Here is a 19,855-nt window from a genome sequence, read left to right on the forward strand (position 1 = left end):
CTCTCTCTCTCTCAATTCCATAATTCCACACGTTTGTCCTTTCATTCCATCCATCCATCTCTCTATCTGCACAGTGCACATCTATATAAATCCTCTTAATCTGTCTGTTTTTTCCAGTTCGTTCATCGACACACATAATATATATGTATATATCTAAGCACCTAATCTTCACCATGCCGAGCGGAAGCCTTATTCAGCATGATCGAAACATGGTCAGAGCTTTTCCTTTCTTCTTCTTTGCCCTCTGTTCTCTGCACTTAGCACTGTATTGCCTATTAATTGTATGCTGATTTTTGAGCATATTGCAATTAGGGTAAGAGTTACAGAGAAACCATTGCTTTCTCCTTTTCTTATGCCCCCGGTATATTAGTCTGTATATCTCATACCACAACTAGGGAAAGAAAGAAATATTAGATTCTTTTTTTACCCACCGAAAAGTGGTTTGCTTTACTGAGTTCTGCGAATTCTTGCATCTCTTTTGTACGTATATGAACGGCCTCTTCTCATAGATCTAGGACTCCATGATTAGAAATAAACGAGGTTCGCATGGATAAGTTACATTGGTCATTCCCTCCTTGAAATTTTCTTTACTCCAGTCTGGTTGATTTGCTATATATTCTGCAGGAAGAGAGTAATGGTGTGATCCCCCCCATGCTCGGAAATGCTATCCTCGGGATTCCGAGGGAGAGCAAAAGTAAAGTGTGGGAGAGGAGAGCTCCCTTAACCCCATCTCATTGTGCTCGGCTTCTTCACGCTGGCCGCAGATCAGGACATGGTGGTGTGAAACGCATCTTAATCCAACCCTCCACGAAGAGGATCTTGCCGGATATCCAATATGAGAATGTCGGTTGTGAGATCTCCGAGGATCTCTCCGAATGTGGCCTCATTCTGGGTGTCAAGCAGCCTGAGGTATGTCGGATATTCCTGATGAGCATACACATAACACTGTGCTAATGGTTTGCTTATGAGCCACATGAAGGAATGAGATAGATGATTTGGAGCCACGTAAGGCTGTCTGCAAAATGGGTGTTATGTTTGTAGCCTGCAATCTCTTGGTTCAATCTTTATTTGGTTTCCCTTAATTATGCTCAATTAAAAACTGTTGTTAATACGGCTACCTGTCAATCTTGATTTTCACTTCGTTCAAGTTGGTGAAATTTCTGCTATGCAGGTAGGGAGTCTTCTGCCTGATCGAGCATATGCATTTTTCTCACATACTCATAAAGCTCAACCAGAGAATATGCCACTCTTGGATGAGGTATGATGACACAATGCACTCCATTCATGTGCTAGAAACATTTTACGTTCTCTTTATTCAGGCTCAATCTAAGAACTGTTGTCATGCACTAGAATTGTTGGTCTCTTATGTATGTAGATCCTATCCAAGAACATTACTTTATACGACTATGAACGAATTGTCGGAGATAAAGGAGAAAGGCTGGTGGCATTTGGGGAATATGCAGGAAGGGCAGGGATGATTGATTTGCTTCGAGGGCTGGGAACAAGTAATTCTTTTGAATCTTGATGTGTCTATTCATGGATGGAGAGTTTAAGCAATAGTTAACCCAATAAGAGCCTATGTCAAAGAACACTTAATTTTATATTTCCTCATCTATCCTTTATTTATTTGCATTGGTACGTTGAAATCCCTTAGAGCTCTAATTAGCCATAGATCAGGTAGAGGAAGAAAAGGCTGCAATCTGTGTGAGTTTTCTACGGTGATATCCAAAGAAATTCAGTATTGCTTAGCTGATCAATAAGACAATGATAACTTGTATCAAACATTTAATTTGAAGGATATCTAAGCCTTGGATATTCGACACCATTCTTGTCTATCGGATCGGCATTCATGTATGCATCTCTAAGTGCTGCGAAAGCGGCTGTTCTTCAAGCTGGAGATGAAATAAGGACTAACGGCCTACCTTCCCAAGTCAGCCCTCTAGTGTTTATTTTCACAAGCTCTGGAAAGGGTAAGAAACAACTGTTTTGAATTATTGTCATTCAGAAAGAAATGGTACTAGAAATGATCGTGCTTGTTGTGTGGATGCTCTCAGTATCACAAGGAGCTCAAGAAATGTTTCGTCTGCTGCCACATAAGTTTATCGAGCCTTCAGAATTACCGAAGTTAGCAGCAAGTCTAGAAATGAAAGTAAGATTTCGTGGCTAGCCAGACATCAATTTGATATTATTATGCATCTCTTTCATTCAGTGTAATGTTTTGGAAATTCCTGTGATTTCTAGGAACAACCAGCTTCTTCATTCCCGGGATCAAAAGGCAAACAGAGAACTTTTGAAGTGTATGGTTGTGTAGTGACCGCAGAGAACATGGTGGCACCAATGGATCAGACGAAGAAATTCAATAAGGTAAGAAGAGAACTAAATTGGGGAGAAGTGACAGATTTTACAAGGTAGAAAAATTGAATGGCAGAAAACGTGCTGTTTTCTTAATAAATTTGATGAGGTGAGGATGAGCTTCCCATGTATGGGAAGATTTCTGATTGTTTCTTCAGATATGTAGCTACATGCAGTGTGTCATGCGTATATGAGATGGAATTTGCTTAGATAACACTCATATTCTCCAGAGAGAATTCAGATGAAAAGCTTTTTCTAGACTAAGGACCCCTCTCTGCCTCTGGTCATGTCTCTGGTCGTGTCGTACTCTCGAATCATACCCCCACCTCTGGTTGTAAAACTTCATCATAGAGAAATACATTAGATGTACATGAATCTCAATTGGGAAAACTAGTCCCCGCCCCCTTCCCAATCTACAAAAGAGATTGTTCATCTCTGGAAATTTAGAAATCTTTCTAAATATACTGCACATGTTAGCTCTGAATTCTCCATCATTTGAAAACTTAAATACAGGTTTTGTGATTGAATTTGCAGTTATTTGTTTCCATTACTATATGTATATGTATATATATATATATATATATATATATATATATATATATATATTGACCTCTCTATGGTTGGGCAGGAACATTATTATGATCATCCTGAGGAATATTGTCCAGTATTTCATGAAACAATTGCTCCGTACGCATCTGTGATTGGTAAGTCTAATATTCACTGCACACATGCACATACACGTCCATGCATGTATGTATATGTATATGTATATGCTTACATATTATACATTTAGATAGGTAAACTGCGTTGAAATCTTGAACTAGATTCTGAACCCATATTAATGGTTTGATTTCAATCACATTTGTTGTCTGGCATTAATTTCAGTGAATTGTATGTATTGGGAAAGCAAGTATCCGCGTCTTCTCTCGAATGGGCAGTTACAAACTGTCATGGGTTCGCATAGTCGACGTCTGATTGGAATTGCTGATATTACTTGTGACATTGGAGGATCTATCGAGTGTGTCACACGCACGACTTCAAATGAAAAGCCTTTTTATGTGTACGATTTCTTTAATGATGTTTGTTGAGGACAATATTTCAGCTTTCAAGATATTCGATTGAACTGGTTCTGGATTTCAGATATGATCCAAAATCAAACTCCTACAATGATGATATGAATGCGGAAGGTATCCTCATTCTGGCAACTGATAATCTCCCAACAGAGCTGGCAAAAGAGGTAAATTTGTATTGGCACAATAGTTTCTCTCATCGATCTGTACAATAATATCTGATTCTTGCAAGACTTCTCTCTGTTTATTTGCATCTCATTCTGGCTTGAAGCATTTATGGAAGTCTTTTACATCTTCTTAAGTCAATCAATATCTCATTAATTCACATAAATTTTTTCTTACAGTCGAGCAACCATTTTGGTGAAGTGCTTCTTCCGTTCGTACCAAATATGGCCAATGCCGGTGATCTCTCACAGTTACTACATCCAGTGCAACATGCATGCATTGCTCACAAGGGACAATTAACTTCGCCTTATGAGTACATTCATGGTATGCGTCGCTCACTAGAGGATGCAATACCAAATTCAACAGAAGAGGAGGTACGTAGACACAGTAATAGCTTTTTGTATTACATTCTACGAAAGGAACCGATGGTCGATAATCATCAAATCCAAACATTTGATACGTTGACAAATAGATCTAAGGAATCCAAGAAAGTTCTTGGTACTTCCATATTCCCACCTTACTATGCCTTCCAAATCTATACTTATTGCTCTCAGAATTCAAGATCTTCGATTCTCTCCTCCAATTCATAATTTTACTCCACTTACATTCAGTGGGGTTTAGACTATGTACATGTTATGCCCAGCGAAAAAAGTGCACCTCATTCTTCTGGCTTCTAACATTGCATGCTCAGAAATATGCAACATCCAATTACTGGAAGGTCACTTGCAATGGTGAAGTTTTTGTTGAGGGTGTAAAACAGTCATGCTTACCATCTTGGGCCAGAAAATATACATTAATTTAGACATGCACGCTTGGGCCGTATATTGTGCGGCCTCCATGACTCTTTGGCTCCTCTTATACTTCACCCCTGGTTTCTTGAAGCATATATGCATATTTATCCTTCCCTTGCCAAGTATTTCTCGAACAGTTGTGTTTCAAGATGAAAACTCAGGAATTCCTACGTGATTCCTTCTTAGTATTTTCACCTTCCTTGCATAACAACAAACATTTCATCGCAAATGAGAAGTCATCAGAAAATTAATCTGCAATGTCTTTAACGATACATGCTAAACATTTACATTTTATGGGGAATCTAGCCCTTCCATTAAGAAGTCGCAAATATGGAAAACATTATTAATCATTGGTGCTTGAAACATTTTAAATTCATCCCCATTGTTAGAGCTTCCTCATTCCACAGAGAAAAATTATCTTTGACATCTATAACTAAGCTATTTATAACAACAAATGACAAATCTTTGTAAAATTGATCAACTATCCCTAACAAACATCCTAATTTTATGTGGATAATTACTATTACAAGGGTCTTGGGAATATGGTAAAAAATCATAGAGTGAGTTGTTAAATCAAAGTTCAAAATTACTGTGAAGATTTATCAATAATCAATCGAGTTATCAAAACAAATTTTCACAGATATAGTAACGATTCATAAAGTATTATAATGATTTATGTTGTTAAAACACTCTAGCATGGTAAATCTACCCTTCATGGTACATCATTCTAAGAATAACTTGATGATGGAAAATTTTTAAGCTATTTAATTTCTTTTACTTGGAGATTTTGATGATCAATTGCTTACGATTTTGAAATTTGAAGAGAAACAACCCATAAACGCTTATTTGCATTTCAACATCCTCTTGATTAAGCTCATCGACCTATGAGTAACATGCTTTTCCCTCTCCCCTCTCTAGATAAATTTTCAATGTCATGTTACAATATGTTATGTCTTCAAATGGAAGTGCACTCAAAGATGGCAAATTTTGAGTCGCCAAGAGAAACATAAATGAACTACCATAAATTTTTAGCTAATAATTCTTTCCAAGCAACAAATCAAAATTATATTCCATGCTTGTCTTCTTTGAAAAGAATCTTGAAGGAGGAGCGAGATGCACACAACAAGAGGAATGAGGAGAGTACAATCTTAAGCAAAACATAAGGTATGATTTGAAATAAAGCTTTTCTATCATTTTAAATTATCTTTATTCTTTATTTGGATGCCATAATAATGTTAGTTTCTAGACAATTCTACAAACAAATAATAACTCTATATGCTTAGATGTAAAAAGATACATTTTCTTCATCTTAAAGAAGTTTATGTATAACGATTTAAAATTCGTTTTTAACGTGAGAGTTTATTAGATTTTTGGATTCACTTGATTTTGTCAGCTAAGCGTGGATTCCGGAACCATTGATTGGCCATTGCTCAACCAATCCCTCATCACATAAATACGGTATCCCCCCCTAGTCATTTCCCAAGTCTCCTAATCATCGTCATCGTGCAACCTCCTCACACCTCCATTGTACTATGTCCATACACACGTTGAGTATTTCAACAAATAAAAATCTAATAGAAGCATGAGTGTGCTTTCTCCAACCAACACAATATTAAAATCCATGAGAATAATAGAATAAATTCTACATATTCGTTTGACAACAAATTGTAATAATCCATGGTTACAATGTTGATTCATCATAATAATACAATTATTAATCTTCTTCATCACACTATGTTTCCTACAACAATAATCAAGACTTGAAAGCAAAACCTAGAGCAAAAGATCAATTGATTGTAATTATCCATTCATCCATTACTATTGTTATAGCTTATACTTGTAAATAAAGTCATTGAAACAATACAAGGCATTGTTTTAAATAAATTTATTTGACTCTATTTCTCAACTGTGTATTAACATAATTAACTTGACTATAATTAAGGTTTGAAATATTGATTATATACCATGAAGTTAAGGCCCAACTATTGAGACAATAGCTATGTTGCTTACAAAGTTATTGTGGATGTATCAATGGATCAAAGATCACCCATTTCTATAGTTCAATGTATACGTTTGCACATAATATACTTCAATCTTGGTGAGAATGAACAAAGTGTACACACAATAACCACTTTAAGTTTATATACCATTAGGAGTATCTCTTTTGTGAAAGTAAAGATGAGTAATTTCAACATATCCAAATACGCATAAAGAGGTATCATGATGTTGAATTTTTGTAATATAACACAATACTTGATCTCCCCCCCCCCCCCCCCCCCCCTTCCCCTCGTTTATGTCTGAAATTTCCCCCTCTTATGGATCTTCGTATAATGAATATCTACATGTAGACATCATATGATACATGACCATAGGTGACTTCTTGCCAACATACCACTTCAATACATACTTGTATAGGATTTTAAGAATTGTAAAAAAATAAGCAGAGTGCACTAAAAATTTTACTTAGAAATAGAGCATGACCAATGAAGAGAGAGAGAGAGAGAGAGAGAGAGAGAGAGAGAGAGAGAGAGAGAGAGAAGAAAATGAAGGAAGGGAGTAGCAATGGGCACGGTTTCGGCTCAAACCTAACCGAACCGTTAAGCCATGGCTTAACAATTTATTGGCTTAAAGATAAATTAACCGTTTGGTTTGATTTCAAATATTATGATCCGGTTTGGTTTCGGTTTGGTTTTGAATTTCATGGTTTAACGGTTTAGCAGCTTATCAAATTCGGTTCGGTTTGGTTTTGAATTTCACGGTTTAGCAGTTTCAACTTATGTGGTTTGGTTTACAGGTTTAAAGGTTTAAAAGTTTTGAAGGTTTAAAGGTTTATGGGTTTATAAATTTGGTTTGGTTTTGATTTATGATAAACCGATTTGGTTTGGTTCTAAATTTTTCATAAACGGTTTGGTTTAAATGGCTTCATAAAATTTAAACAGTTTGGTTTGGTTTTTTATATAAATAAATGGTTTGGTTTGGTTTGGTTTCAAGGCCAAGAAACCAAACCGCACCCATTGCTAGAAGGGAGATAGATAATGAAGAGCGTAGTGGCGACTGTCGAACAAGTCGCGGATGGAGCAAACTGCACGAAGGGAGCGAACAACAGGAACAATAGGTCGGCTACAGAACAGCTACTACATAAATCATCTGCGGTTGGCCTGTACACGCGAGTTTGCAGGGGAGTCCGGTGCAACCCCCCCCCCCCAAAAAAAAAAAAAAATCGCCTCATCTGAGTGATGAGACAGTCGACCTTCTGTTGTTGTTGTCTGAGGAGGATAAATACATCGTACTAGGAGAAGTACATAGTGGTTGGAGATGGTTTCCTTGGTAGTGCAAGTCCAGGGTTCGCGACCGAATAGATCAGAACTCCGACATATCTTATATGCCACTTTTTCGGAGGAAATGGCTTAACATCCTCGACATTCAATTTATGTTTTAGAGGATGTTATCATGTGGAATTTGCATATAAGGATTCGGTTAGCAACTATTAGCAATTAAGGAGGCAAGCGGTTACAATCAGAGGCAACGACCTCTTCCTCTCTCTCACTCTCTCTGTACACAGTTGCGCGCTCTAATCTTGCGCCAACAAGAATGACAACGACTATAATCATAAGTTTGCCCTAAGTCATATTTATACTAATGTGACTTTTCAGCTATTTACAAATATAGCCACGATGGACTCTCAGAAACATATTTACAAATATGTCTCTTCATCCGGTTCTCACCGGGCCTGCATCATCCGGCACTTGCCGGGTACTCGTCATCCGGTTCTCACCGGGTCTGCACCATCCGGCTCTCCGTAGTCGGGTACTCGTCATCCGGTTTCGGCCGAGGCCAAGTTTGCTCATCAGTGCTGTTCTTCTCATTTCCCATCCGGAGGGACCTATTTCCTAACAATAAGCACATGCCAGTGCGTTCACATAAGGTGATTGGGAAAGACCTTTGGACTAATAAGAGACAATTACGAGCCTCGGGGGATGGAAGGAAGGGTAGAGATGTCGCACTTGTTGAAAGGAGAATAGGGGGAAAAACTATGATTGATGGATAGGTTAAATATTATTTCATGGAATGTACGGGGCTTAAGAGGCAAAAATTGTTGTAAAGTAAGGAGTATTTTCCGTCGACAATTTAGGAAGTCTTTGGTAGGTAGGATTGATGTTCTTCTTATTCAAGAGCATCATTTAAATGAGCAAAGGATTCAAAAATATGGAAATATGATGCCAGGCAAGTGGAGACAGTTCTGGGTGCCGGCAGTTGGTGATAATTGTTTGAAAGTGAGACTTTGCATTGCATTAAATGATATTTGGTTGGGCTCTTTCTTGCATTATGGAGTTTTTGTTAGGAAACAAGTCCCTCCGGATGGGAAGTGAGAAGAACAGTGTTGATGAGCAACTCGGCTGAGGCCGAATCCGGATGTGGAGTACCCGGCAACGGAAGACCCGGTGAGAACCGGATGATGAGTACCCGGCAATGGAGGACCCGGTGAGAACCGGATATTGCAGGGCCCGTGAGAACCTCTCATCGGATGGAAGGGACATATGTGTAAATATGTTCTAGAGAGCCCATTGGGGCTATATTTGTAAATAGCCCGAAAGTCATATTAGTATAAATATGACCTACGGCAAACTTAATAGTTATGATGATAGAGTTATTGGTATAACTCCTGTACAGTGCGTAAGAGAGAGAGAGAGAGAGCGATATACAGAGATTGTGTCGCTGTTGTAACCGCCGCTAGGCGAAGATTGTGAGCAAGAGGTCGTTGCCTCTATGCTCCCTGTTGTATTCTTCTTACAAAGCGATAGTTTGGAGTCTGTGGACTCCCAGGGTTTTTCCCTCCCAGGGTTTTCCACGTTGATATCTAGTGTATTCTCTTTCTGTTTTGTGTACTTACCTCCATTCCCATTTCGTCCGTGTTTTGATTGTCACCAAGTGATCTATGCTTCGGTTGTGGCCGGAGATTAATCCGCGTATTACACGTCAAATTGGTATCAGAGCGAAACGACACAGAAAAAAAAATGGACGATTCGTTGCGAGGCATGTTCAAGCTCACCGGCTCCAATTACTCAATGTGGAAGTCGAAGATGAGGGACATGCTCGTGGTTAAAGATCTTTGGTTGCCGGTTCAGTTCGGGGACAAGAGACCGGACAAAATCGATGCCACGATATGGGAGGTGATACACATGAAGACAACGGCATACATATGGTGCTTCATCGACATGAGTCTATACAACAACTTCAATGAAGAGAGCAAGACTCATGAGCTCTGGGAGAAGATCGACATTATGTTTCAGAACAAAAATGATGTTAATCAGGTTTCAGTATTTCAGAAGCTAGTAAGACTCCGGTACCAAGACGGCTCTAGCATGGCGGAGCACATGAATGCCTTCCAGGGGCTGATCCACCAGGCAACATCATTGGAAGTACCTCTCGCCGATGAGGTACTAGCACTACTCCTGCTCGGTTCCCTCCCAGATAGCTGGGAGACATTGGTTGTCACTTTGGGCAACGCCGGGCCGGAAGGGAAACGGTTATCCCTAGCAAGAGTGAAGTGGAGCTTGCTAGATGAGGAGGCGTGTTGGAAAGACAAGGATACGAACTCCGACTCCAAAGCGCTCATTACCGAATCAGAACGCGGAAGACAAAGGAACCGTAGTCCCTAGAACTGTGAAAAGTCGGGGACACGATCAAAGTCAAGGGGAAGGTCTACCTGCTTCTATTGCGGCAAGCCGGGACACTTCCAGAAGAACTATCGGCACTTCTGAAAAGACAAGGAAACCGATGGTACCGATTCGAAGCGGACACCGGAACAGAACGGTAAAGACCGGAAGGGAACGACGGCAATCGCGGCAAGTGAAGAAGAGTTGATGCTCATCACCGAGGAGAGTGAGTTGAACCTTACCGGCGACGAGACAACGTGGGTTGTTGATTCCGGAGCGTCGTTCCACCTTACCCCGGACCGTAAATACTTCTCATCCTACACAATCGGTGATCACGGTTGTGTCCGGATGGGGAATAAAGGTACATGCCGAATTGTCAGCATAGGAGACGTGTGGTTGACAACACCAACCGGATGCAAGCTGTTGTTGAAGGATGTCTGACACGTTCCGGAGGTTCGACTGAACCTGATATCAGTCGGTCGGCTAGATGATGAAGGCTACACGGGTAGCATCCGAAACGGAGTCATGAAATTCAGCAAAGGGAGCCTGATAGTGGCTTGGGCCCGGAAGGTCAACATGATGTACCTGATGAATGCCCGATTATGCCCGGAAGAAGTGAACGTGGCTTCCAACACTGCCGGTGAGCTGTGGCACAAGAGACTGTGCCACATGAGAGAGAAGGGGATGAAGAGGCTTGCCGATGACAACCTCATTCCGGTGAAGAACGTGCATCTTGAGTGGTGCACCGACTGCCTAGCCGGTAAGCAAAACCGAACCTCTTTCCGATCAAGGCCACCGATGAGACGTAATGCACCATTGGAGTTGGTGCATACATATGTGTGTCAAGTGGACACGAAGTTCCATGCCGAAGGAGGTTGTGGGCCACACCGTTGAAGACGAAGGATCAGGTGTTATCCGTCTTCAAGGAGGTCCACGCGAGAGTGGAAAGAGAAACCGGACGGAAGCTGAAGGCGGTTCGAGCAGATAACGGAGGAGAATACCGGGGGCAGTTCGAGGAGTACTATCACTCGAAGGGAATCCGGCTCGAATTTACCGTGCCGAAGACGTCGGAACTAAACGGGCTAGCCGAGAGGATGAACCGGACCATAATGGAGAGGGTCCGGAGTATGCTAACACATGCTAAACTACCCAAGACGTTTTGGGTTGAGGCACTGTCGACAACGACGTATGTGAAACAAATCACCCTCAGTACCCTTGGATGGAGACACACCACAGAGAGTCTGGACCGGTAAGGAAGTGTCCTACCGGCATCTGAAGGTATTCAGGTGTCTTGCGTACGTGCATGTAGCTAAGGACCGGAGAGGAAAGCTAGATCCGAAGACCCGGCCATGCATATTCCTCGGTTACGGCGATGATGAGTTCGGCTACCGAGTGTGAGACCCGGTCAACCAGAAAGTATTCCGGAGTCAAGATATTATCTTCATGGAGGACAAGACGCTTGCCGACTGGGAGTCGGAGAAGAAGATAATGAACTCCGAGTCGACCGGTAAGGAAAATTTTCAATTTGATGAAATGCAGTTCCAACCGGCAAGAAGTCGGTTAGCACTCGATGAATCGGCCGATGATGGCGAGGAGACAAAATCGGCCAAAGAAGAAGGAATAGGTGAAACCGAAACTGGACAAGACCCCGAATCAGATTCGAATGAAGAGCAAAACCCCAAATCGGATTCGGATGAAGAGCAAATAGAGGAGCCAATTACCGAAGCCCAAGGACGTAGATATCCTCTCAAAGAGAGAAGGGCCCCCGAAGATTTCCGGATCCAGAGCACGTGTTGCTAACCGATGAGGGGGAGCCAGAAAGCTTCAAGGAAGCTAAAAGTAACGCCCATAGCCACAAATGGTTAAGTGCCATGCAAGATGAGATGGATTCCCTGCATGAGAACCATACATATGAATTGGTGGAGTTGCCGAAAGGAAAGAGGGCACTCCGAAACAAGTGGGTGTACAAGTTGAAACCGGGAGATGCCGGCAACCCTCCAAGGTACAAAGCTAGGATCGTGGTGAAGGGGTTCCAGCAGAAGAAGGGTGTGGACTTTGATGAGATATTTGCCCTAGTAGTAAAGATGACTTCCATCCTGATGGTGCTAAGCATAGCGGCAAGCATGGACCTCGAGGTAGAGCAGTTAGACGTGAAGACGGCGTTCCTCCACGGCGACCTCGAAGAGGAGATCTACATGCAGCAACCAGAGGGATTTGTGAAGAAAGGGAAGGAGCACCTGGTTTGTCGGTTAAAAAGGAGCCTCTACGGGTTGAAGCAGGCTCCTCGACAATGGTACCGGAAGTTCGACTCCTTCATGACCGACCAAGGGTATCACAAAACGCAAACTGATCATTGCATGTTTGTAAAGAAGTTCGAAGGAGGCGACTTCCTGATACTCCTTCTGTACGTGGACAACATGTTGATCGTCGGACAGGACAAGCCAAAATACGGATGTTGAAGAAGGCTCTCAACCAAACTTTCTCAATGAAAGACTTGGGCCCGGCAAGACAGATATTGGGGATGCCCATCATCCGGGACTGGTCAAAGAAGCAATTGTGGTTGTCACAGGAGAAATACGTGACAAAGGTGCTTCAGCGGTTCAACATGTTAGAAGCGAAACCGGTCGGATCGACACTCCCGGCAAACTGCAGATTATCTAGTAAGCAAAGCCCGAAGACGAAAGCAGAGAAGGCGGATATGATGAAGGTTCCATATGCCTTTGCCGTCGGGAGCTTAATGTACGCAATGGTGTGTACTTGACCGGATATTGGATACGCAGTCGGAGTGGTGAGCCGGTTTATGAGCAATCCTGGCAAGGAGCACTGGAACGTGGTCAAATGGATACTCTGGTACCTGAAGGGCACTTCGAATATGTGTCTCCGATTCGGCTCCGGTAAACCTCAACTTGACAGATTTACCAATTCGGATATGTCGATTGATGTGGATACCAGCCGGTCTACATCCGGGTATGTAATGACATGTGCAGGGGGAACTGTTTCGTGGCAATCGAGGTTGCAGAAGACGATTGCGTTGTCAACCACGGAGGCGGAGTACATGGCGGCTGTTGAAGTCGGCAAGGAAATATTATGGATGAAGGACTTCGTCGGAGAGCTCGGTATCCGACAAGATGAATATCGGCTCTATTGTGATAGTCAAAGTGTCATCCACCTTGCTAAGAACGCAACATACCATTCCAGGACGAAGCATATCCAGCGTAGGTATCACTGGATCCGGGAGTGAGTAGAAGATCGAGAGTTCGCGCTGACGAAGATCCACATGACCGAGAACGGGTCAAATATGCTAACCAAAGTACTGATACCCGACAAGCTGGATGCATGTCGGAAGCGGATCGGACTAGTAAGACATCCCATGCCGGAGTGAAGGGGAGTTTGTTAGGAAACAGGTCCCTCCGGATGGGAAGTGAGAAGAACAGTGTTGATGAGCAACTCGGCTGAGGCCGAATCTAGATGTGGAGTACCCGGCAACGGAAGACCCGGTGAGAACCGGATGACGAGTACCCGGCAATGGAGGACCCGGTGAGAACCGGATGTTGCAGGCCCCGTGAGAACCTCTCATCGGATGGAATGGACATATGTGTAAATATGTTCCAGAGAGCCCACTGGGGCTATATTTGTAAATAGCCCGAAAGTCATATTAGTCTAACTATGACCTACGGCAAACTTAATAGTTATGATGATAGAGTTATTGGTATAACTCCTGTACAGTGTGTAAGAGAGAGAGAGAGCGCGATATACAGAGATTATGTCTTTGTTGTAACCGCCGCTAGGCGAAGATTGTGAGCAAGAGGTCGTTGCCTCTATGCTCCCTGTTGTATTCTTCTTACAGAGTGATAGTTTGGAGTCTGTGGACTCCCAAGGTTTTTCCCTCCCAAGGTTTTCCACGTTAATATCCACTGTATTCTCTTTCTATTTTGTGTACTTACCTCCATTCCCATTCCGTCCGTGTTTTGATTGTCACCAAGTGATCTACGATTCGATTGTGGCCGGAGATTAATCCACGTATTACACGTCAGTTTTGACATGTGGTCGAGGTCAATATATAATTTTTCAAATAGGATTGAAAAAGTGGGGTCTGATGAATATTTATGCACCGAATCATGCAAGAGATCGAGCGATATTATGGAAATGCATACTTTCACAAGTACCTACTATGGACAATTGGGCGATTGCAGGTGATTTTAATATGTTGGAGGATGTGAGTGATAGGTTAGGAGCCATACCACATACAATATCTGGTTCATATTTTCATATGGATATGATGAACTCTTAGATGCAGCAACGATCAAGGAATCATTGTCAAAGAAGATATATCACTACAACATGTTGAATACGATGGAATTGGTGCTATGGGCTTTGGCATGGCATCAACATTACTTGGTGATATGGGCGCTGGCATGGCAACAACATTACTTAAGGAGAAGTTCATCGATTGTGGAGTTCATGTTTACAAACCAAGTTTGGTAAGATGCAAGAAATTTGGAGGATTCATTGGAATTCTGGTGCAGAAGTTGCAAAGAAAAGAGGAAACTTTGGAAATGGAAGGTGTAACACACTATTTTATTAAAGATGTAACAGGTAGGGCACCAGTGAATGCATTGATTACATGTTATGCAAATAGTGTAATAGTTTTGTGCCTTGAAGTTTTGGCAAAAATATTGGGTGACAAGGTCGAAATAATCTTAGACTGTAGTATTTGTGGTTTTCATAGGATGTCATGGATGCATCCATTGTCATGATGTTAGCCTATTCAGGTCGTCATGTATGCAGAATTTCACTAATGAAGCATATTTTGTTATGAAAAAAAAACAATAAGAGAGAATAATCAAATTGTGTCGACTATAGGTTGCTCAAAACAATCACAATACGAATTGGGTAAGGGTGAGCACCTCATGTGCTCCTTAGAAATGAAATATGGATACAATGGTTGAAGTTTAACCCTAAAATACATTTTAAGGCTCCTGTTTAAAAATTAGGTTGGGAAACAATACGAATGAATGTTGGGAAAGAAGAACTTGACTTAAAGGGATATAACTTGAGGTGCATGTACTTCCGAATATGCATCTACTTCCAAGGACTCGATTGGGAAAAAATGCCCGCCCTTTTTTAGTTGTTCATTGACAATCTCTCAAACTGTATTAAAGGGTTAGTAAGTGTTGAAGCTAATCTAGTGGAAATGATGTCATGATGCTTTGCTCTTTTCTAGTACCAATGATGTCAATGCTTACACCATGCTTTACAACAAGGAAAACCAATCACCATGATAACCATACAAAGCTAATGGTGACTAATTTGAAGCATAGTTATGAGCATGACTTCCATTAACATTTGATACACTCTCCCTAGTAATAGGTGCTCATGACATGCTCTTACATCTTCTGTGTGATTGGCAACACACAACCATTGAAAACATGGATATTCTCAAATTAATTTACCTATATATGTTTGGCCAATTGCATGATTGTTGTTCTAGTTTGACTAGGATTTTAAAAGGAAATATAACATGGTTGAACACCAAGCCAACATTAGTCACTCCATAAATTTGGAATTAAGAGGCGCAATGCACGTGGGAGCATACTACATTGAAGGAACATGTGCTAGGAGCAAAGGCAAATGCATCGTAAGGTAATTTTAACCAACTAATGAAGTACAATAAAAGAAATGATAAGAATGAATGAAAGTGAGTACATGAACTTATATGAGGTATCGATCCTTGTAAAGAAGGGCCGTCGAGGAATGGAATGTACCGAGGGCATGGGAACCATCACGTCCTCATGAGAAGAGAAGGATATGAAGGTAATATAAAAGTAAGCAATTGCCAAAGAGATAAAGAGGGAGAGGTGCATCATCACTACGTAGCATCAGTTTCATCATTGTTATCTAAAGCACAAAAGTAGTGGGATGTAAGCAAGTTTGATGCCTAGTGGTGGAATTTTTTGCAAGGTAGTTGATGTTCTCCATTTCCAGTTTAGATCCAGAGTGTTTGTTTGGAAAGAGATAATAAGGGTCATTGGACTCGATTGCCATTTTCAATTGGACTTGGCAATGACCCTTGAAAGTGCAACAATGCATTCTATGAGTCATGTTGGTCCCATTGAGAAAAGTTGATTCAATGGCTTGGTAATTCTCCAATGCTCTTGTCCATTTACGAGGTCATTTGTCATTAAAGTTGCTTTGCCATTACACTTTTTTTTTTGCCCCTTGATTAACATATTTAATAGACATACATGCAATATATGGTGTTTCTATATTTAATGCCATAAGCATTATTCCATTGTGCATATAAAGCTTATGTACATATTGTTGCCTCATTGATGAAATTGCCAATTATATATCCCTTTTTCCCTTGAGTTGTCTCCATGCTAACTTTGATTGGAGTTTGAACATTTGTGTTTTCTTCCTTTGTTGAATTTGATAATTTTGCTTATTCTTTCTCTTCGTCATTCTTTGACATTGATCAAATGTGGACAAATTTTTCATATTTTGTGATCTTCAACATTTTGATATGAGCCTTGCATTCTTCATCGAACCAAACATTGTATGGAAACTAAGCATTCTTCATTGGAGTTTGAACATTTGTGTTTTCTTCCTTTGCTGAATTTGATAATATTGCTTATTCTTTCTCCTCATCATTCTTTGACATTGATACAATGTGGACATTTTCATATTTTGCGACCTTCAACATTTCAATATGAGCCTTGCATTCTTCATTGAACCAATCACTATATGGAAACTCAGCATTCGATGTCCACCCACATTGAAATATTGATGCTCTGCCTTGAGAATGACATATTTTAATTGCTCACAATCAATTTTCAAATATTTATTAAAAGAGAGGTTCATGGCTTGGCTAGTAACCTCCTTTAATCAATGAGAGAGAGAGAGAGAGAGAGTACCTCCTCCGTCATGAATGGGATGCAGATTACAAAGCTGGACACAATTTCGGCATCTTCCTAGTAGTGAGAGCCCTAGTTAGGATTGCATGACAAATGAAGCTTTCAAACATCGATATTCACACATTTTAAAGGGGCCCTGTTTTTGAAGTTCCAACGTTGTTGGGATAATTATAAATGCCTGAGCATATCATTACTCGATGTCATGCAACTTGTTTATACCAAAGAATAAATGCACTCCCTCTAACATCCTCCTTGTGCAGGAAAAGTAGAAATTGAAAAAGCTATGTCAATAGGGATAAGTTATATACAATGTCCAATACTTTCTATAATTATTTATAATAATAATTTATATATATTCTCTTTCTCTTTTTCAAAGTTAAAGTTTTCTTACCAATGAGTGATAATATTTGTTTTTTATTGCAACATCGTTGCGATATTATATATATGACATGGTAGTTAGTTATTACACTACCACCACCCATTGCATTGTCATACGGACCTACCAAAAGAAAGTTTGGAACCAATTTCACTAACATAATCAACTAATTATACATCTGCCCAAACTGATTAATTGTATGTGATTTAGAATCAACTTTACTGCCACATTGAAGAACCAAACATATGCTTGAGACCAATTTCACTATTATATCAACTAACCATACATGATTTAGATCTAGTTTCTATTGCACTGTTGTTATTATGAACATTTATGCAAAGTGATACGACACACTATTGTTAGGTTTCACTAACCGTAAGTTGTCTCTGTTCTTCCAAATAGTTGTCCAAGGTCATCAATATTCTTGATACACCCACTTGTTTTGAAAGCCCACCTTTTTGAAAACCTTCTACAGTGGTCAATGGTAAGACAACTAGCTTATTCTTGAGAGTTCATTGATTAATCAAATAAACTCAAGAAAATGCACTTGGTCTTTTATGATAATTTTGTATTTTCTTATTAGGGATTTATTTATTATTATTATTATTTTCCACCAATGGTTTATATTATGTCTAAAGTGATTATATGATACATGGAGACTTCCAAATATTCTTAACAACTTCATCATGGATTTTGACCTTTTTCCAACTGCTCTTAGGCTGCCACAAACATTCATTACTACACCACATTTTGCATACATATTAAGGATTTATTTTAATGGCAACCTATCAAGGTTAATGAAAACACAACCCCTTTTCTCTCTTCACGATAAACAATACCAACCACATGGCATTTAATTCTAGCATAATTGGACTAACATGAGCAAATGTTTTCTAACATTAGAAAGTTTGTATGTTAATTAATTAGTTTGCTTAATATAAGTGCTTGCACATTGTGGTGCATAATTCCATTATCAAAGGTGTTATGGTCTGAGTAGATTATGACTATATATGAGAATAATCAAACATATCAACATTTATGTTTTATACATGTTCCCAAAGTGTTAGGTACCAAGAAATTTCCCACAATATTAGGTGGGTCTCATAAAACTTTATATAACATTTAGCGATCAAATGCAACTCCTCTATATTGTTTATATAGTTTTTGAGAAAGAAAACACATTTTTCTAATCTATGTATATGATGGTCACAAGCAACGACTCCATAATGTTTGCAATTAGCTTCCTGCATTGATACAAATGAAAATGCAAGATGAATTTGATAAACTAATCTAGTGATAGAAATGCCAGAATTTATAAAATAAACTTCTTTCTTCAAATAAAAAATGTAAAATATAGTTTTTGTTTAAAAACCAACCCACGTGTTTTTTTTATCTATACACGTCGTTCAAGTTTTATACCAAGCAAAAGTTGTTTTCTTGAGACTCGAGACTCTAGATCTTTCATAAGGACATGATGTAATCCATAGGCTTAAGGGGGCAAATGGCCTCTTATCTAGGAAGTTGGAAGTCACACACAATCTTTGTCACGTCTGAGTATGATTGATTGGTCATCTGTTTTTTGTTTTTATCTCTATGTTGTTTATCCCAAATTTTTGTACATATGCCGCCTTGAACATAAATTATAAAGTAAGAAAAACAATGTTTGTGCAAAGTCACACTTTTTGGATATTTCACTATTGTTAATATTCCGTCTACTTGTTTTTGTTCCCACTTCAATGGATATGTATGAAAATGCCACGAAGGAAGCATGTGATATCAAAGCACACACTCATTCGGGTAGTGGCTTGTTTAATAAGCAATGAAAGAAGGGAGCCAAAAGAACCAACATGTTTGTAGATCTCCCTTCTGGATAAACACAAACAACTCTTTGATGACGATGCAAAAGTTGAGGAACAAATAACTCAAGATTAATCAAGGAATGCACAAACAAAGGTTTTGAGAAACAAATCACCCTCTTGGCGAGAGAGAGAGAGAGAGATTAACGTCTTCTAAGATCAAAGTTGGCCCATGAGACAATTGGTTTACAATAAAAATGGGGTATTTACCCATTCATCGAAAGTAAAAAAATAAAAATAAAAATAAAAAGAATAGAACTTAAGCTAAAGAGTTCTAGCAAAAACAAAAACGTGTTCTATAAGGAAATGACTTTATACTAGGCCTAGTTTCATTTCCATCCAAGTCTCTCTCGAAAAGAAGTGGTTTACCCTCACAACTTGATGATCCGACATGTGTTTCACTAACTTAGGTATCGTACGTTCTACATGCATATATGTGGGAAAGTGTGGGAAGTATTGTACTTGTGTGATGGTCACCATGGGAGTGTCCAGAAAACACGTACATAGGCTATAAGGGGGGAAATTAAATCTGTAATTCTCGCAAAACAAGTTGTGTGGGGCACCACCACCTTATATGCTAAAAGGTGGTTGTGTTTGTGTCAGCTAGACTTATTGGGTTTGCATGCCCATAAGAATCTCATTGTACTTATGGGGTTCGCTTGCCCATAAGAATC

At 39.9% G+C, this 19,855-nt stretch overlaps 1 protein-coding gene across 1 annotated transcript; it reads left to right on the top strand.

Moving 5' to 3' along the window:
* Positions 1-609: 609 nt before the first annotated feature.
* On the top strand, positions 610-6,282 carry LOC147859551 (alpha-aminoadipic semialdehyde synthase-like). The gene is made up of 11 exons (XM_087325920.1): positions 610-909; positions 1,172-1,258; positions 1,376-1,505; positions 1,797-1,970; positions 2,055-2,149; positions 2,242-2,364; positions 2,981-3,056; positions 3,238-3,412; positions 3,493-3,589; positions 3,767-3,961; positions 5,472-6,282. Exons 1-11 carry the CDS (start codon positions 652-654, stop codon positions 5,511-5,513), a joined length of 1,452 nt encoding a protein of 483 aa, XP_087182046.1. The 5' UTR covers positions 610-651; the 3' UTR covers positions 5,514-6,282.
* Positions 6,283-19,855: the final 13,573 nt, after the last annotated feature.

The sequence above is a fragment of the Azolla caroliniana genome, unplaced genomic scaffold (assembly GCF_043228905.1).
Source record: "Azolla caroliniana isolate FFs.n. ecotype wild unplaced genomic scaffold, voAzoCaro1.0.p SCAF_10, whole genome shotgun sequence".
NCBI lineage: Eukaryota > Viridiplantae > Streptophyta > Polypodiopsida > Salviniales > Salviniaceae > Azolla > Azolla caroliniana.